The 21,667-nt window shown below is 47.4% G+C and overlaps 4 protein-coding genes across 8 annotated transcripts in view; 1 reads left to right on the plus strand and 3 right to left on the minus strand.

Annotated features, from left to right (window-relative positions):
* Positions 1-2,815: 2,815 nt before the first annotated feature.
* TSSK2 (testis specific serine kinase 2) lies at positions 2,816-4,091 on the minus strand. Its single transcript, XM_042441953.1, has one exon. The coding sequence runs from the start codon at positions 4,007-4,009 to the stop codon at positions 2,957-2,959; it is 1,053 nt and encodes a 350-aa protein (XP_042297887.1). The 5' UTR covers positions 4,010-4,091; the 3' UTR covers positions 2,816-2,956.
* A 4,752-nt stretch (positions 4,092-8,843) lies between these two features.
* On the minus strand, positions 8,844-10,454 carry LOC121916666 (testis-specific serine/threonine-protein kinase 1-like). The gene has a single exon (XM_042441995.1). The coding sequence runs from the start codon at positions 10,387-10,389 to the stop codon at positions 9,352-9,354; it is 1,038 nt and encodes a 345-aa protein (XP_042297929.1). The 5' UTR covers positions 10,390-10,454; the 3' UTR covers positions 8,844-9,351.
* A 4,503-nt stretch (positions 10,455-14,957) lies between these two features.
* LOC121916589 (testis-specific serine/threonine-protein kinase 2-like) lies at positions 14,958-15,785 on the minus strand. Its single transcript, XM_042441879.1, has one exon. The coding sequence runs from the start codon at positions 15,783-15,785 to the stop codon at positions 14,958-14,960; it is 828 nt and encodes a 275-aa protein (XP_042297813.1).
* A 3,401-nt stretch (positions 15,786-19,186) lies between these two features.
* DGCR2 (DiGeorge syndrome critical region gene 2) overlaps positions 19,187-21,667 on the plus strand; it is a 49,728-nt gene continuing 47,247 nt past the window's right edge. For all 5 annotated transcript variants that reach the window (XM_042441618.1, XM_042441614.1, XM_042441615.1 and 2 more), the window contains exon 1: positions 19,187-19,504. Coding sequence is in view for 4 of the 5 variants with exons in the window: in XM_042441614.1 (XP_042297548.1) it covers positions 19,426-19,504 (79 nt within the window). In the remaining variant the exon portion in view is untranslated. The remainder of the gene's footprint in view (positions 19,505-21,667) is intronic.

A 21,667-nucleotide genomic window follows, 5' to 3' on the forward strand; every position in this document is an offset into this window, starting at 1 on the left:
AAGAGGAGGGGAAACTGGGAGTTGGAATGGTTTCCTCAAACAGAAGCAGTGTAGTGCACTCTGTTTTATTTGCAAGGCTTACTGGTAACTATGATGGCCTATCTCGATATACAATTGCACCACAATTTACAAACATACATGGCCAGTATCCAAGGTGTAATGGGCAAAATGCTGGACTAAGTTTGAAGAAGGTTCCTATTCTTGCAAGGTCTGCAACGTTGCAAAACTTGCTGCACGGTTGTGGGCAGGTCACGATTGTTATTATTGTACTTTATTTATATAGCACTGTAGATCTTCCAACACTACCTCCTAGGTATGTTGTAAGGATGTTGTGAGAAAGGTGGTGGTTATGTGCCTTCAGGTTAACTCCAAGGAGGGCAGGAAGGCATTTTTGAAAACAAAGCACCCAAGTGGACAGGAAAGATCTTTTAAGCAAGGCTGCATTGTCAAAACACTGTCCAACACTCCTATCATAGTTGTCTTTTGTGATGTGAAGGAACCTTGATTCTTTTTAATTAAAAAAAGCAAAGGGATTAGCCACATGGTGTATTGGAACATTTAATCCAAGTAAAGCCAGTGAAGCAAAGGCACTGAAACAAAAGTCTCAAGGCCAGGATAGGGATACAGTCAGCTTTCCATATCTGGATTTTTTATCCACAAATTTAAGCAACCATGGCTTCAAAATATTTGAAAAAATATACAAAATCCAAAAAGCAAACCTTCATTGCGACATTTTATATAAGGCTATAGCCATGGTATATCATGGGATGAGCATCCACGGATTTTGGTATCCACAAGGGTGCTGGAATCAAACCCAAGCTGATATGAAGGACCCACTGTATAATAAAAGGGAAGACAACATTTTGAGGTTTCCTCCCCATTAAATGCATTGATATTTCATGGCCAACATGACAGACAAGGTGCCACGTTCTACTGAAACCAGTCTTTCTCACTGGGATGTTCTCCCCAGGCAAAAACTCTCATCATCCGCATCAGATGGTTGGGAAAGATGGGAGTTGTAACTCATGACATGGGGAGGAGACCAGAGGGAGGAAGGTTGCTGGGATCTATGAGCTTATTCTTTTCATAGAACTGTCTCACAGTCAATGCTGTAGGCAGAGCAGGGCTTCTTTTGCAAAAATTCATGCCGGTTCTGCATGTCTACTGGAGTTTGTTTTTCCCAGAGCTTATTATTTCCTCTCGGAAATCTCAGTTGGAACAAGATTGCACCTTGCGAAGGGAATGCATGTGAAAAATCAGCTTTCCTAGATGCAACCATGGCCAGGAAAAGACTAATCCAAGCAATCTGCGCGCTTGGAGAAATGAAAACTGTTAGCAAGCGTCCACGAAGCTGTGTGACGTGATCTTTTCCGAAGGGACTCGAGGCCAGCCTGTCGCTTAGAAAAGGAGATTAATTGGAAACAGGCTGTGTTCTCGTATGTTGTGCATTGTTGTGTGACTACCATACATGTTCCAAGGAGGAAGGTGCTGGAAAGGAAACAGTACCAAGGGAGAAATACAGGCCTCAGAGTGCTTGAATTTATTGAAATGCCCTGACAGGCTTTATTCAGAAATAAACATTTTTTTTGCCTTTTTGGATTAACAGTACAGCAGCGGCACTCAAACTTTTTACCCATGGGACCTTTTACATCTACATGTCGTTGTCGCCCTCCCCATGCAATGGTGTAAAGAAAGAAAAATATTTTGTTTGTCTGATGTGTGTATTTGCATTCGCACATTCATGTATATTCCCGTTTTAACCTTTTAGAGTGGGTCCTTGCTTTCCATTTGGGTTTAGTTCCAGGTCCCCCTGTGGATACAAAGATCCTTGGATGTTCAAGTTCCATTCATGGATAGTAAAATGGTGACCTTTATATAAAGTGGCAAAATCAAGGTTTGCTTTTTGGAACTGGTATATTTTCTGAATGTTTTCAACAACTGTGGATATGGAGGGCCAACTGTATAGGGAAATAGCGTAGAACAGTTTAAGTAAATTCAATATTTAACACATTAAAAAGTTTGGAAGGAGGGATCAGAGCCTTGTGTTCCCCTTGAGTAACTCTCATGCTCTTGGGGGTCCCACCAAACCATTTGAGAACCACTGCAATAGAGTATGGGATAGGCAGTTTCAGTTATTTCGAGAAGCATTGGAAAAAGAGTTTGGGAAAAATTGGGGAGAAGCAGTCTTTTTTCATACCTTCAGAAAACACCTTGAGTATTGTGCCTCTTGCTTGGTCTTATTTTGATGACAACTCCCATCCTCCTTGACCATTGGCCAGGGACTGATGGTAACTGGAATCTAACATCATCTGGAGGGCATAAGGTTCCTTACCCTTTCATTGTACCAACCTCTTTTGAGAATGTGGGAATAGCAGTTGATAACTGCTACAAAGGAAAACTTCCTACACCGAACAAAGCAAATTTAATTCAAGTGGCTTGGCGGATAATGTTGATTCCATCTTAACAATGCCTCTACTTTAACTGCCATGGGTCCATGCTATGGGTATCCTGGGACCTGTAGTTTGTTTGGGCACCAGACAGAGAAGGAGAAATGGTTTGCAAAACTCCAGTGCCCTGAATTTCGTCGCATGGAGCCCTGGCAGTTAAAGCAGCGTCAAACTGGATTATTTTTCCAGTGTGGACAGCCCCAAAGCTAACTTCCAAGGCACTTTTTCCAGCACGGCTGGTTCTCTGAGTTTCACCGTAGGCAGTTGACAGTAAGAGCAAAAGCTGTATCAATTCAGAAAATATTTATTTGAATGGCTTTCCAAAGTGCAATCAAGAAAGCACTTTGCTTGCTTTCTTTTTTCCCCTCTTCTCATTTCAGTCTCTCCTTTTCTGACCATTTTGTCCGTGAAACTCTTACCTTTCCCCTCATGCCACCAGGTCCATTGGATCATTCGGACAACCGATGGCCTCCTGCTTGGATTGAGAGAGGATTTTGGGTCCAGCGGCCTTATAGGTCCGTTACCTCAAATGGGGCTTGCTTCTCCTCGACCCCCCCTGTTTCAGCCGACACCTCTCTTTCTTCCAATCTGTCATGTAGGACAGGAGCTGTTCCTGGTCTGGAATCATCCCTGTTGTCCAGTTCCGCTTCTGTTCTTGGCACCGTCTTTTGCTCACCCGAAGTCTGGGAGCTCTCTCCATTTTTCCCAACTGAAGTGATCGATATCACTCGGGGTTTCGGCGGCTGCATCCACGTGTGGTTTAGCACTTCCTCAATACGCAATCGCCGGCCGACGTCAGGTTGGAGCATGCGGTAAATAAGGTCTTTGCATTCAATGGTGAGGTTTTTGGACTTGGGGAAATGGACTCGGTGCTCCTTCTGGAGCCGCAGCATCTTCCGAATGTTGGAGTCGTCGTAAGGCATGGAACCGCAGACCATGATGTACAAAATGACCCCTAGGCTCCACATATCGTAAACTTTGGGTTCGTAGGGAATGCCTTGCAGCACTTCGGGGGCTGCATAAGCGGCAGAACCGCAGAAGGTTTTGCTGTGGATAACTTTGCCTTCTTCATCCCGAGTGAGGCGTTTGGAGAAGCCAAAGTCAGAAAGCTTGATGTGGTACTCTCTGTCCAGAAGAAGGTTTTCGCATTTCAAGTCCCGATGAACAATGTCGGCATCGTGACAGTACTTAATGGCGGCACATAACTGACGGAACATCTTCCGGGCGATATCTTCAGGCAGGGCTCCTTTGGTCTTGATGAACTCTAGCAGGTCCCCTTGGACACCAAGCTCCATCACAATGTACACCTTGCCATCTGAGGTTTCAAAGATTTCGTAGGTTTTGATGATGGATCGGTGATTGACTTTGGCCAAGATATCGATTTCCCGAGGAAGAAACCGCTCCAGAAAGTCAGAAGGAGCCTTTTTCCGGTCTATGATTTTGACGGCGACATCAAATTTCAGGCGTTCGGAGAAAGCCGATTTCACTTTGGCGTAAGAGCCTTCTCCCAAATTTCCTCCCATGACATAACCTCTTTTTTTAAGGACTGCGGCATCGTCCATGATGCTATAGGCAGCCGCTAAGATACATTTAGCCACCTGGTGGATAGATGTATCCAGCTAGTTGGTGCGTATGCCATGGCCGGTGGTCATCAGGGGACTGTGGAGTTCTTGGAAGCTGGATGATGTCAAATTCTGAGCATTGTTTAATGGGTGATGTCACAAAGCTATCTTGAGAAGAGGAGCTAGCAAATTCACTGGCCCTAGTCAGCAACTAAAAGCCAGGGGAAACAGCTTTTGAACTCAACCCCATGGAGAGCGGTTTTTGGTCCATGCTCGGATCTCACAGTTTCCAAAAAGAACCCTGTCTCGCCTCTTCCTTTCTAGTGCCCCAGTGGACAAAGGAAAAGTGCCTAGATGCCTTGCATGACTAGGCTTTCTGTTTGGATACCTTATTCTTCAGTGCATCAGAGTGACCAGATGTCTCGGCCACAAAGGAGTTCACGGTGCTATGAATTTAGGACAGTCAAGGAAAAAATGGGGGACGTTCCCAAAGAAAAGCAAACACTCACAGAAATGTAAATTGACGCTACTTTGCCATGCTCAAAATGGAGGACCTTTTGGAATTCCTCCTGGACCGAAAGTTGAAATGTAGGACAGGTCCTGGAAAAGGAGGCAGACTGGTCATCCTGAATGCAAAGGGTTTGCTCTCTTCTTGATATGGGCAATAAATAAATGCATCTCAAAATGATTTGAATGTCGGGATTTCTTCATTAAGTAGCACAAACATCAGATTTAGCCTCTCTGGATTGTTGTTGAAAGTCAACAGTCCAGGTGGAATATTTAGAATACACCCAATTTAAGGAATGCGGACGTTTTCATTGGGCGCGGATTCATAATTCCTTGTCGTCCGAATCAGTTGCCAATACATAACTCTAGGTTACACCTTTGTAGCTGTGAGTGTGAGTTCCAGCTGCCTTTGTATGATCCCTTGTAACTCCAATGCATTGCCAGCATCTTTGCAGAAGGTGACTTATAGTTAGGAGAACGTACCTCATCCAATGACAGGAGTTTTCTCATGAAACCGCTGTATTTTCTGGGAGCGATGAGGGTTTGTTTGAACCCTGTCATGGGGTTTTCTAGGCAAGGTTTGTTCAGAAGGGTTTCCCTTTGCCTTCCTCTAAGGTTGAGAGACTGGGACTTGCCCAAGGTTACCCAAGGGGTTTCCATGGCTGAATGGGCACTTGAACCTTGGTCTCCAGAGTCGTAGTCTGATGCCTAAACCACTACACCATGTTCTACCATTTATTTATTTGAGGAGAAAGGGGCTGTCTCCACACTGCAGAACTAAGTAGCTTGACAACACTTTAATTGTTATGGCTCCGTCTTGTGGAATCGTGGGATTTGTAGTTTGGTGAGATATTTACCCTGTCGGAGAGGCTGCCACTGAGCTCTGGTGCCTCACCAAACTGTAAATCCCAGGATTCTGGCTGTTAAAGTGGTGTAAAACACCTTTATTTCTACATTGCAGCTACACTTGAGGAGCACAGTGACAGTTTGGTGACTCGGGGGCGATAGAAAACACACTTTACCAGCGTGATGTTTCTTCAGAAGGTGGTGGAGTCTCCTTCTTTGGAGGTCTTTAAACAGAGGCTGGATGGCCATCTGTCGGGGATGCTTTGATTTTGAGCTCCTGCATGGCAGAATGGGGTTGAACTGGATGGCCCTAATGGTCTCTTCCAACTCTAAGATTCTATGATTTCTGACTAAGGCTGCTGTATCAGGCTGGTTTGCCTGAGCCCAACTGAAAATTAAATGATTTCCCTCTGAGTAAAGATAAACTCAGTTTATCTAAACTCAGTGGGACTTATTCTAGAGTAAACAAGTTCCATAAGCTTTGGGGTTTAACTACTGAGTTAGAGTGTGTCGAACACGGAACCTGAGCTTATTTTCAAGTCAACACGCCTGTGATCCTGCACATAGTCCAATATGAATGGAGGTACAGTAGGCCCTTGAATCTGCTGGGGTTTGGTTCCAGGAGCCCCTGTGGATAACAAAATCCCTGGATGCTCAAGTTCCATTAAATACAGTGGTGTCCCTTATATAAAATGGTGTCCCTTATATAAAAAATGGCAAAATCAAGGTTTGCTATTTGGAATTTATACTTTTGGGGAATATTTTCAAGCTGTGGATGCTTGAATCCATGGATTAAAAAATCCCTGGATAAGGAGGGCTGACTGTAGTACCCAAAAGGGCCTAAATAGCCAAAAAGTGACCAGGTTCTGTCTGATCTTAGAAGCTAAGCAGGGTCAGCCTTGTTCCTGGTCAAGATGGACCCTTCTAGAAATTTCAGAGGTTCTCAAACTTTGGTCCTCCAGATGTTTTGGACTTCAGCTTCCAGGATTCCTGACGGCCGACCAAGCTGAGTGGGGCTTCTGGGAGCTGAAGTCCAAAACACCTGGAGGAGTAAAGTTTGGGGAACCACTGCTTTAGAGTGGCACAGGTCCTTTACCTTTGGACTCTCCATGGGAGGGGAATTACAGAGACCCTCCTGGAAATGGTCTGGATTTCTTACAATAACTTTAGCCCCCAGATGGTGCCAGACACCAGTTCCCACCATCCTCTGTCATGATCAGAGCAGTGATCAGCAGCATCTGGGGAGCCATGCTTGGGAATGTATGGCACACGCTGCTGGCCAGTGGTTCTCCAGGGCTTTGTCCAGGAGCCCTCCTCAGCACTGTCAGGAGACTGAACCTTGATCATTATTGCACATGGATGAAGGATGCTGCCTTATGCATAGAAGACCATTGGTTTGTCCAGGGCAGCATCTTTGGCACTCTCCAGAACTTCTGATGGTTTTCTGTGGTGATGCTGCAGGTGGATCCTGGCACCTCCCACACGCAAAGCCAACGCTCTATCCTTCTCCCTAAAATAATTTCAGGAGGGGCATAGTGAGGTCTTTGGGCCTATTGCAGCCCTTGGACCCCATCAATATAGTGCATTTTTGGTAGGCTGACCATATGTACTGTATCATTTTAAATGGGACAGTACAATTTTTTTTCATATTGCCAGACCGTCCCGTCGTTTTAATGTAAATGGCAATTTTGTCCTGTTTTCAAGAAAATGGTTTGAAGATCCCTCTTTGAAATTGTGACTGTCCCCCCCCCTGCCCCCCGCCAAAAAAAATTGTGTCATCGAGTGTGAGACCTTTTATGATCAGGGGTTGAAAAACCTAAATTTGCTGCATAAGATTACTTTGTCAGAGAAATATTCATTGTACGGAAATCCGGTCCCTCTCTTCATCTGCACTCTGGTGCCAGAACAAACTGCCATTCCCAAAATTCCATAGCATTGAGCTATGGCCATTAAAGTGGTGTCAAACCGAATTATTTCTGAAGTGTGGACGCAGCCCAGGATTACCAGCACAAATCGTTCCCAGGTCTAGGCGGAAGTCTCAAGGAGATGGATTTTCTCCAGGCAAAGCATGTCGTCTGCTGCTCAGCTATTCATTTTCGCCCCAGACAAGAAATTACATTCTTGTCCTCTGCTAAAGAAACAAGTTATGCACAGAAGAATGTCACCTCTCAAAGGGCCCAGAATGCAACATTAGAAAATTCACACAGGGTTTGCAATCTGTGCTGCTTTCAAAATGGGAAACATGATTTTTTGGTACCCTTTGGAAGTTTGTCCTTCATGGGTTTTGTTTGCCTGTAGGAGTTTTCTGTATAGCAGAGGTAGGTGTCGCCACTACATACCCACCAACATTTCACAGATGGAAATGGGGGCATAGATGAAAATGAAGCAACATCTGACTGTGGTCAAGATGGCAAAAGTTATTTATGAGGAAGAAAATGCAAGCTGGAAGAGGCTGCTGCCGTTTGCTTTTGCCTGAACCTACAGGGAAGGGCAAGATTCTGCCGCCTCCTCTCCTTCCTGCTGCATGAACTGAATGCAAACTAGTTTTGTACTTTGAACTCAGCTTGCAGCAACTGGAGTATGCTGAGGATGAAAGGGGAAAGCGGGAGGAGGAGAAAGAAACTGGAACATTTTAAAAGCATTTGGAAAAGTGGGACGACTGAGGATTAATCAAGATTGCCCTGTCAAATTGAGTCAGCTGGAGGATATGCCACTATGAAGTTTTGGTTTGGCCCAGTGCTAAGGAAGGGCTGTGCTTACCAGTTCAATATGGAGAGAGAGGATGAAAAATATTTTTGAGATTGCACAGGTACTAGAGAGGAGAGAGCCTATGTTGACCAGGGTCAAGAAATTTAGCCCTTATCAACTTGAGGTAGGTTGTTCTGCTTTAAAGAGACATAGTGTAACAAGGGTGCATAGTAAACTAAGTAGGAAGGAGGAGAGAAAATGGGACATTTTAAAAGCAGTTGGAAAAGTGGGAGGACAGAGGGCTGTGCCAAATCCGGACACTTGGACGGTATGCCAGATGCCATTTGAGGCCAATGCAGTCTTCCAAACCTTGGCAGTTGCCCACACTTCCTATCCTGGAGTCTACAAATTAAATATTTTCACAATTAATATGTAACATATGGTGGGTGCTCCAGGCCACTGCGGGAAATGTTATGTGGCAGCTCATGGACCCATTCACCCAACAGAGGTGTCACACGGCAGCTAGGAGGACCAGCGGAGTTCCACCTGCTGTTGGTGGACTAAAACTCCCATCTGTTCTAGCCTGCACAGCCAGTGGTAAAGGATGATGGGAGTTGCTTACCCACTGATGAAGCAGAGAGTACTTTTAAAAAATGCAAATGGAGACAGACAGACAGACACACACACACACAGTGACACTTAAATTATAATTTTAGTGGATCTGGCTCTGCTTAAACCTTCATTTCACTGGCATTTCGCTTTTGTTTGGAGGTACCAGTCCATACCTAGTTCTTAGGTGTATGCTTTCCTGGCAAAAGTGTGTGTTCCAAAGTTGCAGACAGGTCAAAAGGAAGAGGTCAGTTTGCAGGGTATGCGTTCGATGCAGAAAAGCAACAGGTACTCCAGTTTTGGTCTCTGGCTGGTTGGATGGGATATGACAGATCTCACAGTACTACCAGGCCAACCTGAAAGTGAAGAGACCAAGCCTCAGGTCATAGCAAAATCAATCTACAGGTTTTTTTTTCTTCTTCTTCATTTGGAGAAAATGAATAAGTGGAAGAGGGGGAGTGCCAGTTTCTCTCCCTACGATGTTGGGCCTCTTAGAAATGTTGAGATTTGGAGCAGGGTGGATCTTAACTTCCAGGATGGAGATGGAAAAGTACTTGACGTTGGAGAAAACTTTCTTCCCTTTTTTCAATCTCTCCCCCAAAGTTTTTTGTTTTAGCAAAGAGATCTTCCCAGATGATCTGCCAATAGCCACTGTCCATCATCTATGGGTTGTCACTAGGTCTCTGGCTCTTTCAGAGAGAAGTCCTTTGCACCTGCTCGGCGAGTTTGTCCAGGTCAGCATGCCTTTCCTCTTGGATAACTTGTTCGTTGTCGGAGGGCTCAGGCCCGGATTCTTTGCCATATAAGGCCTTGATCTGATTCTGATGATGGGAACTCTCCCCTGGCTTCGACAGCGTGGTGTCCGAAACAGACTTGGGGTCTTGCATCCAGACATGCATCAAAACCTCATCAATGCACAATCGACGGGACACATCGGGTTGGAGCATGCGGTAGATGAGATCCTTGCATTCGATGGACAGTACCTTTGACCGGGGGAAGTGCACCCGATGCTCCTTCTGAAGCTTGAGCATTTTTTTGATGTTTGAGTCGTCATAAGGCATGGAGCCGCACACCATGATGAAGAGGACAACGCCCAGGCTCCATATGTCATACACCTTGGGTTGGTAAGGAATACCTTGCAGCACTTCAGGGGCCGCGTAGGCTGCAGAACCGCAGAAGGTTTTGCTGAGGACGACCCTGCCGTCCTCATCACGGGTCAAGCGTCTGGAGAAGCCAAAGTCCGTCAGTTTGATGTTGTACTCTTTGTCCAGCAGGAGGTTCTCGCACTTCAAGTCTCGGTGGACAATGTCCAACTCGTGGCAGTATTTGATAGCGCTGGCTAACTGGCGGAACATCTTCCGAGCGACATCTTCAGGGAGAGCTCCTCTCCTCTTGATGAACTCCAGCAAGTCGCCTTGTACGCCGAGTTCGGTCACAATGAAGACTTTCCCGTCCGAGGTCTCAAAGATCTCATAGGTTTTGATGATGGCTTGGTGTTTCACTCTGGCCAGCATCTCAATCTCTCGGGGAAGAAACCTCTCCAAGAAATCCCGTGGGGCTTTCTTCTTATCGATGATCTTGACCGCCACATTGCATTTCAGCCGATCTGAGTAGGCTGATTTCACTTTTGCGTAGGATCCTTCTCCGAGATTGATTCCCATTACATAGCCCCGCTTTTTCAGGACCTCCGCATCATCCATAGTAGCCAAGGCAGCCTTTAACTGATTCATTCAAGATGACTGAGCATCACCTATCCTAGCCTTATCTTCTGGACTCCAGTCTCATTCACGCACATTCTAAGATGGTCCTCTGAAATGGTATGGCTTCTTCTAGACTGGAGAGCTGCAGAACACTCGACATTCTTTTGTGATGTCACAAAGTAGTGCGGTTGCTGGAGATGATTAAATACGCACTATAGGACATATGTCTAAACTAATTCCTAGAGACGCCATGGACAGTGATAACATTCTTGTCCATCATTGAAAAGTAGGGATGTTTTAGTCTTGAGGAACCTTTCAAAAGGTTGTGCTAGACTATGACTACCATATATGTTTATTTCAGAGGAAGGATCTGGCCAAACCACCCTAAGTATTCCTTGCCTCTGAAATTCATGGGGTCTCCATAAGTTGACAGGTGACTTGAAGGCACATACCCAAACACATAGGTAATGAAGGAGAGCAAAGACCATTCATTCCTCCATCTCCCAAATTATAAGGGATATCATGGATTTTGGTTCAAGGAAATACAAATTCTGAAAGCTTGAAACAGGGGCAGGGACCATTGGTCCTCCAGATATTTGGGCAAACAACTGCCAGACGTGTCCCACATCAGTATAGCTAAGGACGGGACTGTGGGAATATGGTCCTAAGCATTAGGAGCCAAAGATGCTCCACACTTGGCTTAAAAGCATTTTAAAGCATCTGCACTGCAGAAATAATCCAGTTTGACACCACTTTAACCGCCATGACTCAGTGTTATGGAATCCTGGGAACTGTAGTTTGTTGTGGCACCAGAGCGCTCTGATGGAGAGTGTCAAAACTACAATTCCCAGTAATCCACAGCACGGAGCCAGGTCAGTTCAAACAGTGTCAAACTGGGTTATTTCTGCAGAGCGGATGCAGCCTTAGTACCTGTGGGGAAATGGGTTCAGTTTGGGCTTAACCAGGGCTGTCGGCCAGCATGGCACAGTGGTCTGAGTGTTGGATGATGACTCTGGAGACCAGGGTTCAAAGAAAATCTAAGTGCACAAATATGGCTCATCTCTCCTCTGCCATTAGCTATAAGAACTGTATAAGCAGGTTAGTACCAGTCAATTTTCAGTCTTCATATCTTTTCCCAGTCTCAAATGCCATGCATCTGCAAAAAGTATTAAACAAAAAGGACCTGTTCCTCAGTTGTAGGGACTTCCTTGCCTAGTGTGGTTGTTGCTCATTCTGTGTCTGCTGCTTTGGCCACTAATGCTCCCCTCTTAGAAATGTGTAGAGTTGCTACTTGGTCCCCTCTGTCCATGTTTCTTCACCAATACCATTTGGATGGGAGAGCCAGCACGGTGGTTTGAGCACTGGACTGTGACTCTGGAGACCAGGGTTCGAATCCCGCCTCTGCCGTAAAAACTTGGTGACCCTGGCAAGTCACACGCTCTCAGCCTTAGGGGAAGGCAATGGCAATCCCCCCCCCCTTCTGAACAAATCTTGCCGAGAAAACCCGATGATACGTTTGCCTTATGGTCACCATAAGTTGGAAATAACTTGAAGGCACACAACAAGACATTTGGAGGCCTTTGCCTCTGCAGAGATTTCTTTCGGTAGACACGTTCTGTGTGGTCTCTACTTACAGGCACTTACTTTGGGAGCTTTAGTATGACCCATCGCAGGAGGCTTCCCTGCCACTGGAAAAAGAACATCGGCCTTACCTGTGATATGTGGATTTTCAGCAACGGATGGGGAAACTTTCCCACCCAGAAGGTGGGATCAAGTTGCCTTCTTGGCGCTGAAGATGCATAGAGGTTTCTTGTAGGATTTCTCCCTTTTCATTCTCCTTTGCCTGATTCTTCTCTTGCACACTTGTAGTATTTTGTCTTCACCTGTATCATGGACTGAATGGTTTCTGGGTTGCTCCCTCTGGTGTCAGATACTGCAAATTTTGTCCTGCTTCTCAGAGCAAATGGGGAGGAACAACTCCACCATAGGAAGTTTCCCCATCCGCTGCTGAAAAAGAACATCTCCCAGGTAAGGGCAATGTAACTTTTTATTGTACATGGCCCTGGGATCTTTATATTGAGGGCCAAGCACCCTCAGTTTAAGACGTGCAAGCCAATGATGCATACAAAGCCACAAATGAGAGTGCTCCCCATGCTCCACTTCTTCCCAAACTTAAGGTACCCTTGAGCCAAGGAGAACCTGCTCAGAGGAATGTGCACTGCATACGAAGCGCATGCGGTGCCTCTCTGATGACTCACGCTGTGTTGCATCCGGGTGAAACATCAAGGCTTTAATGAAACAAGGAGTTTGGGAGGCCATTCCTCTTCATGAAAGTAACCGTTTCAACAGTGGAGGGCTTTTGAAGGCTCCTGGGAGACCATGGCTTTGCAAAAAAAACAAAGAACACCCTGCCCAAGATGAAGGTTGCTGCATCTCGGATGACATTTCTTCTTCATTTAAGCTTCGGGAAGAGATTTCAGAAGAACCTTGGACTAATATAGTATTAGCCAGTGCAGTGCTGCGAGGAGCAAGAGGACATGCAAACACCACATTCTGCTTTTCTGATGCAATGGAAAAATCCCTTCCTGAGCTGTCACCTGCATTCTCACCAATATCTAGGGTTGCCAGAGCGAACACTGGAGAAGGCGTCTGTCCCTTTCAGGGTTGGGTAGAAGCTGAGATTTCAGCAGGCGTTGCTTGCTACCTGGTTGTGAGACATTCAATACCTGTGGCAATTCTCTCTTTGACCCCTTTTGAGCTGGTGTCATGGTTTGCGTCTTGGGCCAGGACTCTGAGAGACCAGGCTTTGAATCTCTGCTTGGCCATGGATACCCACTGAGTGACCTTGAGCTAGTCACACCCTCTCAGCCTCAAAGGAAGGCAATGGCAACCTCCCATGAAGAAATCTTGCCAAGAAAACCCCATAAAGGGTTCGCTTTAGGGTTGCCATAAACCAGAAATGACTTGAAGGCACTTGCCACCATCACAGGTACAGGAGCCCACTCCAGTGTTCAATCTTGACTATTCTACCAACAGCAGGAAAAACTTTTCTTAGGGAGAACTGGCAGCGAGATGGTGTGGCATTATAGCTACAGGATGGCTCTTGAAGGCTTTCACAGCCAGCATCCATAGTTTTCCGGGCTGTGTGGCCATGTTCTGGAAGAATTTATTCCTGACATTTCACCTGCACCTGTGGCTGGCATCTTCAGAGGGTGGTGGCACGGAAGTGGGTGGGGTATATATACTTGTGTGACCACCTTTGCCATTCAGCAACAGACCAACACACAAATTAACATATAAATCATTTCCTCCCAACCAAGGGTCACACAAGTGTATATACCCCACTCACCTCCATGCCAGCAGCATTCTCTGAAGATGCCAGGCACAGATACAGGCAAAACGTTAGACATAAATTCTTCCAGAACATGGCCACATAGCCCAACCCCCCCCCCCCCCCCACAGAAGACCGTCTTCTGTTCCTCGTGCCAAGGAAAGAAAGACATGCCTACCCAAAGGACAATGGGATGGCAGTCAGTTTGGATGTACATACATTCACCATATAAGCATTTTTGCTATAAAAGCAGGCTATATGTTGACTACAAAATTACATGAACTAAACCCCCACACCAAGTGTCCCAGCCATGAAGGCTTTTGAATGTTCGATTCTCAAACAGAAGAAGAAAGCTATTTTTCCCACTGAAAACCAGCTTGCCTCTCTAGCCAGGGAATCAGCAACTGTGGGTTGACAGTGTCATTACAGGGCATGGCCCCTAGATGGCACAAGACTCCATTGGTTTCAGGATGGAGCCTGGAGTTTCTTGTCTAGAGAGACCCAGGCTGCATCCGCACTGCAGAAAAAATCCAGTTTGACACCACTTTAACTACCATGGCTTAAGGCAGTGGAATTCTGGGCATGGTAGTTTGTTGCTATGACATTCTGGGATTTGTCGTTTTGTCAGACGCTTAGCCTTCTCTGTCAGAGAGCTTCCGAGGCCACAACAAACTACAGATCCTAGGACTCCATAGCATAGAGCCATGGTAGTTAAACTGGTGTCAGACCGCATGAATTCTACAGTTTGGCAGCAGCCCTAGACTCAGAATAAGGGTGGATGTCTCCAGGGGGCTTGGAGGCTGTCTTGAAGCCATTTGCAAACTTTCTTGGCCTGCACGAGATGTACTTGCCCATGTTTTCCAAACTAGAAGTGTCCAGACAGTCCCTTCCAGTTCAGAAAATAGGCTATTTCAGGTGCAAAAAGGCCCACTCTCATTCAAAATATCCTTAATATGGAGAATCACCCCCTGAAGGTTTCTGGCAATGGAATTTCCATTTTGTGGCCAATTTCCCCCCATGATGGCGGATGTCCAAGGCTTAAGCCCAAGGGCCTTGGCTGGCTGCATACGGGCCACCCAGTTCTCTTGTTTGAAATGGCAAACTACCTTGATCTGTAAGTCAATCAGTAAGTATGGATCTCATACAGAAGAGTGAAGTCTAGCTCAAGGAGAAGAAATTCATATTTACTGCTCTCTACAAAGCAATAGGTACTCCTGATAACATTTCATGTTTACTCTTTACCGCTTGGTTATTTTAACAGTCTCTGTCAGTGGAGACGCTTTCCCTGCACCCAAGGGTGGTTCAAGACCTCTTCAATATGGAGCCGGTGGGCAACGTCAGGCTGGAGCATGCGAAAAATAAGATCTTTGCATTCAATGCTCAAGGAATCTGGGAAGAGCACTCGGTGTTCCCGTTGGAGTCGGAGCATGCGCTTGACGTTGGAGTCATCGTACGGCAAGAACCCGGAGACCATGACATAGAGAATGACGCCCAGGCTCCACATGTCATAAACTTTGGGGTGGTATGGGATGCCTTGGATCACCTCCGGAGCAGCGTACGCAGCGGAGCCGCAAAAAGTCTGGCTGGGGATGATCCTGCCACACCCATCTCGGAAGCAGCGCTTGGAGAACCCAAAATCGGACAATTTGACATTCATGTCTTTGTCGAGGAGAACGTTGTCGCACTTGAGGTCCCGGTGCGCCACATCCAAGTCATGGCAGTACTTGACGGCACAACACAGCTGGCGAAACATCCGGCGCGCAACTTCCTCGGGGAGTCCTCGGTTGCTCTTGATAAACTCCAGCAAGTCGCCCTGGACGCAAAGTTCCATCACAATGTAGACTTTCCCAGAGGTCTCAAAGATCTCGTAGATCTTGATGATGGAGCAATGGTTGACAGTGGATAAGATTTCCAGCTCCCGGGGCAGGAATTTTTCCAAGAACTCGATCGGCACTTTCCTCCTGTCGGTGATTTTCACGGCCACGTTGAATTTGAGACGCTCTGAATAGGCCGATTTGACTTTTGCAAAGGAACTCTCCCCCAAGCTACCCCCCAGGATATAACCTTTCTTCCTAAGCACAACTGCATCATCCATGACACAAGGGCTGGAGATGCCAACATTACATCAGAGTGCAATTTTAGTGAGGCGTTCCTTGGGGTTGTGTGATGGTGGTTATCTCAGGGACTTTTTGAGGCCGACTTGGTGTCAGGTCTCCCAGCAGTGTTTTGAATCCCTGATGTCATGGGATGAGATCATAAGAGAACACTGTCAGGTGCTTGGACAGGTCAGTCAGGGTCTTGAATGAAAGGAAACCTTATCACAGCAGACAATCCCAAAGCTTGGGAATGTGATGTTTTGGACTGCAGCTCCCAGAATAAATCATGGCCGGAGCTGCAGTCCAAAAAGTCACTTTCGCAAAGCCTGCTGAGTGTCATCTTCAAATCAATTCCACCATCAGCTGGAGGACAGAAGCTTTGAGTACATCATACTTAGCCTTAGACTTGACCTGTGATGTAGAGAGGTGGTCTTGGACAATGTCATTTCTCTTCCTTTTCCCTTCTCAGGCATATGTTTTGATTGCTTTGCAATGTAGGGAAGCAGCGGTGGCAGCAGATGGTGAAGAAACGCAGGTCTGGCTCTACCACGACAGTCACCTTAGGCAGCAGGTTGTGGGGGCTAGGATGGGACATAGACACCAAACTATCCCCTTTGTCCCGTAAACCAGCCTGCGGCCCTCGCACAGCCATTGTAGCAAAGTCAGGTTGGTTTTGTATGGAAGGGGTTATGATCCCACTTGTAACTGCCACCGCTAGTGCTGTGATTCTACTTTTGACTGCTACTCCTGCATCCTTTGGGATCCTGGGATTTGTAGCTTGGCGACGCACTAGAGTTATTGGGTTGAGAATTCTCAGTGCCCCTCCCTCAACTGCAAATCCCAGGATTCCACAGCATGTTGCCATAGTGCTGCAATTGTGTGAAAGGCCCCTTCCATTTCGGTTTCTTCTGCAACTGATGTTTTAAACTCTCAAGTCCTTTCTGTTCCAAATGGGAGGATGTTTGCTAATTTTGGACAATTTCTTCTAATGCAGGAATGGAATGGAAATACTCCCCCGTTGTTGAGTGCCATGCTTTTGACCCTACACTGGGACACAAGATGTATAGAAATGAACGCAAAACAGAAGAGACGTGGGCAAACTTTCAAGCCACATGCAAGAGGCAGATGGGGCAGTAGCCCTGATCTCTGGAATGTCAGGAGAGGTGTCAGATACGTGTCTCTCTCTTTTCATCCGAGAAATGTTGCAAGGTGGGTTGTTGCACAAGTTTTTAATGTGGCTCTTTGGAAACATTGACAAGTTCCAACAACCTCCCGACACATTTGCCCTGGAAGAAAAAGAGCTGGACTTTTTTTTTAAAGGATCATATTTGATGTCAAAACGTACAATGGACCCTCCACATTAGTTAGGGGCTCCAGAACCCTGTGAATGTGGAAAAGCCGGAAACAAAAAAGCAGTACAGTATTCTTTTTACCTGAGATAACACCAATTTAGGAGTCTGTAGTGCAACTCTGTGGTCAATATCCACTGGAGGTTGGCCATAGAATCGCACTGGAGGACCTACAAATGCCTAGAGAAGGGTTTCCCCTAAGAACATCTGGGTCCTCCATAGTAACTCGATGCAACTTCTGGCAGACTTGCGCTGGAGGACCTAGAGATTCCTAGAGAGAACATATTAATCTAAACTGCAAACGCTCAAAGCCGCAAATGTGGAGGGCTGACTATTAACTGTTTTCTGTTGTCTGCAAATGTATTTAAAATCGAAATCAAACTTTTTCAAAGTCTAGGAGCCAGCAGTAGGCAGGCAATCTGACCCTCAGCATGCAGATGATGGAAGTCGTAGTCCAAGACGCTTGGAGAATGCTGGGTTGGGAGACTCTGGGGTAGAGAATACGGAGGTCAGTGGACAAATATACTGTCATGATTTTTGTGGGTTTTTGGGGCTGTGTGGCCACGTTCTGGAAGAACTGATGCCTGACGTTTTGCCTGCATCTGTGGCTGGCATCTTCAGAGAATGCTGACATGGATGAGAGTGGTGTGTGTGTGTGTGTATGTACAAAATGCTGGCATGGAAGAGAGAGGGATGTGTGTATGTCCACACACACACATATATACCTACATACACATATCCCCCTCCATGCCAGCATTCTCTGAAGATGCCAGCCACAGATGCTGGCGAAATGTCAGGAATAAACTCTTCTAGAACATGGCCACAGAGCCTGAAAAAACCCAGAAAAAACTACGGAGGCTGGCCATGAAAGCCTTTGACTTCACATACTGTACTGAGTTCGACTAAAGCTGGCTCTCAGGGCAAGGTTTATAGTAGCTTCGTGGCAGACAGCAGGTCCCAGGTTCAATTCCAGGCATCTTGGACTTCTCCACATAAAACCAGCAACTGTCCTCTGATTTACAGCAACAATTCAGGCATGAATCTGCTTTCGTGAATCAGCCAAAGAGGGCAATCTGATATCCATAACTCGGCAATGCTGCCTGAAACTGGTGTGTCTCCAAATTTTAAAAATGTGTGTGTGTGTATATATATATACACTTTATTTTTTATTGCCATATAGTCATTTGAAAACAAAGATTCTTACCTTTGTTTGATTTTACATACATTGTACGATAATAAAGATGTCTATATGAGTTCTTTCTGGACTCCTCTTGTTTGCCAGCTTTGCCTGAAAAAACACAACCGACGAGGAGCTTTTTGTGGGATTTTCGGGGCAGTTAAGGCCGAAAGGGGAAAAGAGGTCTGGCGAAGAAAGAGCGAAGGAAAGAATAAGAGTAATAATCATAATAATCATATTTAATCGTAATAAATAAGGAAATAAGAAGGTGGTGGTATAGGGGAATGGAAGGAAAGGGTGACGAAGGTTGAAGACGAATGATGGAATGCAAGTTGCGTTCCAATGGAAGATCACTTAGTAACTACTGTTAGTTAGAAGAGAGTAGAGTTAGAGTAGCAGGGAATGATTACTGTGGTGATGTCTGAGTGATAATAGTAATAGTAATAGTAATAATAATAATAATAATAATAATAATAAAGCAGTTGGCTTCAGGAGCTTCCCTAGGCATCAGTCCCCTTCCTCAGGAGCCTTTGGTCCAAGTTCATCTGAGACCCAAAGGCTCCAAGGCCTCTCTATAGACTGATTCCCCCACTCCCAGTTTTGCAGGTTTTCAACGTTCAATTAAAAATTCCCATGCAAAACTATCAAAGAAAAGAGCCAGAGCAGTTAAAGCGGCCTCGAACCGGGTTAGCGCTCCAGTGCGGACGCAGCGGCCCCGCCCTCCCGGGTACGTCACGCCCCGGCCCCGCCCCTCATTGGCCCGGCGCCTTATGCAGCTTGCCGGCCGGCGAAGCTCCGCCCCGCGCTTTCCTATTGGCCGTCCCCGGCAGAGCGAAGGGGGAGGAGCCAAAGCGACGCCTGGGCTGAGGGGGGTTAGAATGCGTCCGCCATTTTCTCCGGGCAGAAGCCAAGCAGGCGGGGGAAGGGGAGGTTTGGCGGACGGAACGACGACGACCCTCCGGAGGCTGCGAGGAGACGGAGAGGCGGGCTGAAGGGGAAGAAGGCCCCGGAGACGACGACGATAACACCGGCGGAGACCCGTCCCCTTCTTCCCTTCCTCCTCCTTCGGGGGGGTTTATGTTGCTGCGCTGGGGGAGGATGAACGGAGGATAAATGGTGCCCAAGGCAGACAGCGGCACTTTCCTCCTCCTTTTCCTGCTGGTGCTCAGCATCACCGAGCCGCTGCGGCCAGGTACGGGGGCCCAGGAGGGGCCAAGGGGGGGTCTCACGGGGAATCGCCTTTAGATCCCCCCGCCTTAGGCTTTAGGGGGGTCCTGGGTCTTGCAACTACTCCCACCTGAGGGGGGGTCTCATGGAGACCCTCCTTCAGCCCCTCAACCTTAGGATTTGGGGTGTATGGGGGGTTATAGGGCTTGCAGGTACTCTGGGAAGGTCTCCTGAGGCTGGGGGGGCATGGGGGGTCTCTTTCAGCCCCCCAACCTTCAGTTTTCGGCTGGGGAGGGTCATGGGGAATCGTCTTCAGCCCCTCCCCCTTAGGCTTTGGGGTTCAGGGGGTCCTGGGTCTTGCAACTACTCCCACCGGGGGGGGGGTCCCAGGGGGAAGCCCCTTCACCCCCCCCAACCTTATGTTTTGGGGCTGGGGGGGATCCTGGGTTTTGCAGACACTCAGGGGAAGGTCTCCTGAGGGTGGGGGGAGGTCATAGGGGATCTCTTTCACCCCCAGCCTTAGGTTTTGGGGTTTGTGTGTGTGAGGGGGGGAGGTTAGGTCTTGCAAATAGTCAGGGGAAGGTCTGCTGAGGGTGGATTGAGGGGGGCATTGAGAAGCTCATTCACCCCCAACCTTCAGTTTTGGGGTATAGGGGGCACCTGGGTGCTGTAAATACCCTGGGGAAGCTCTTCTGATGGTGCAGGGGGGCATTGAGCAGCACTTAAAGCCCCCCCATCTTAATATCTGGGGTCTGTATGTGGGTTCTAGGTCCTGTAAATACTCCTGAGGGTGGGAGGCATAGTTGGAGGGGGGCTCAAAGGCAAAGGAGGCCCTTTTGTGGGGGAAAAGGGGCTGGTGGGGCACCCTGGGGGTTGGAAGGGCCTGTCTTTCTCTTGGGGAGGTGGGGGGACAGCTGCAAAGGATTTGAAACACCCCCCCAACATGGGTTGGTAATATTGGGGGTCCCTCAGGGGCTGGGGAGGGGTGGAAAGTCCTGGAAGGGTAAGGTAAGTATTTATTTTGGGGGGGGGGGGATCTTTGGTTTCCAGGTTGGTGATCTTGGGGGGCTCTAATTTATTCTCTCTCCTTCCTCTTCTCAAATTCTGGGCTGTTGGGGTAAAATGGGTGCTGAGGTTGCCTTTGTTATGGGGGGGGGGGCAGTCAAAGATGTGACCTTCCTCCTTGCCTGCTTTCCTCTCTGCTTCAGCCTGCTAGGTCTTTCCCTGAGCAGCCCAGAGATTAGATAGGCATTGCTGGGCATTGCGGCCTGCCACTTTCGGATCTTGAGAGAGGTTTGGATCGATCTGGCAAGGACAGAATTGCAGGGGAGGGTCTCCTCAGTTGTGGGAACTGGGGGGCCCTAGGTGATGCCCTAGGAGCTGTGGGGTGTTGTCCAGTGTGTTGGAACCCAAGGGAGTCTGAGGTTTTTTGTGTTTGCATTGCTGGCACTGTAGTTGGTGCCGGAGGGTGGGTTGCTTGGTTTGTGGTGTTCCTTGCAGGGAGTCTTGTGGGTCCTGAAGTGCCTACGGAAGGACTGCAATGGTAGTGTGGGGCTGATATTGAAGGTACGTCTTTACTGAAGAAAAGGAGGCTGTCTGCCCCCTTCCCCTCAACTGGGCAGCTCCTGTTGTCCACCCCCCCCCTCCGAACTCTGGTGTATTTTAAATGTGAGGCAGGATTAAGGGAAACGTCTGTCGGAAAGGGTGGGCAACTTGTAGCCCATGTGGGGCTGCAATGGCCATAATCCCTCCTCGCCATTGGTTCTGCCGACTGGGGATGATTGAGTTGCTGGGCGAGCGACATCTGGCTGGTGTAGGTTTTTGTAGAGACAGCTGGGGGTTGCCCTCAATGGAGGCCTTTATGGTCTTTGTGGAAATGGCTGGTAAAAGTCTCAGAGGAGGCAGATGAAAGCTTTGAGAATCATAGAGTTGGAAGATACCCCCAAGGGCCATCCAGTCCAACCCCCTTTTGCCATGCAGGAACTCAGACAATTCATCCTCGACAGATGGCCATCCCGCCTCTGTTTAAAGACAGAGAAGGGGTTCAGCTAGTAGGGAAAAGGAATGGGGGTGTGCTGTGGTTGGAAGGGTTTCAGAAGAGGGGGGGGGGGAATCTGATGCTTGACCAAGAGGTTCAGGGGTGCGGAGCTTCAAAACTGGGGCTGAAGAAAACTTGATACCCTGGGGT

Source organism: Sceloporus undulatus, chromosome 10 (assembly GCF_019175285.1).
Source record: "Sceloporus undulatus isolate JIND9_A2432 ecotype Alabama chromosome 10, SceUnd_v1.1, whole genome shotgun sequence".
Classification (NCBI taxonomy): Eukaryota; Metazoa; Chordata; class Lepidosauria; order Squamata; family Phrynosomatidae; genus Sceloporus; species Sceloporus undulatus.

Bases quoted from the DNA above. Each gene is read 5' to 3' on its own strand.
- TSSK2 (XM_042441953.1), bottom strand. From the start codon at position 4,009: ATGGACGATGCCGCAGTCCTTAAAAAAAGAGGTTATGTCATGGGAGGA.
- LOC121916666 (XM_042441995.1), bottom strand. From the start codon at position 10,389: ATGAATCAGTTAAAGGCTGCCTTGGCTACTATGGATGATGCGGAGGTC.
- LOC121916589 (XM_042441879.1), bottom strand. From the start codon at position 15,785: ATGGATGATGCAGTTGTGCTTAGGAAGAAAGGTTATATCCTGGGGGGT.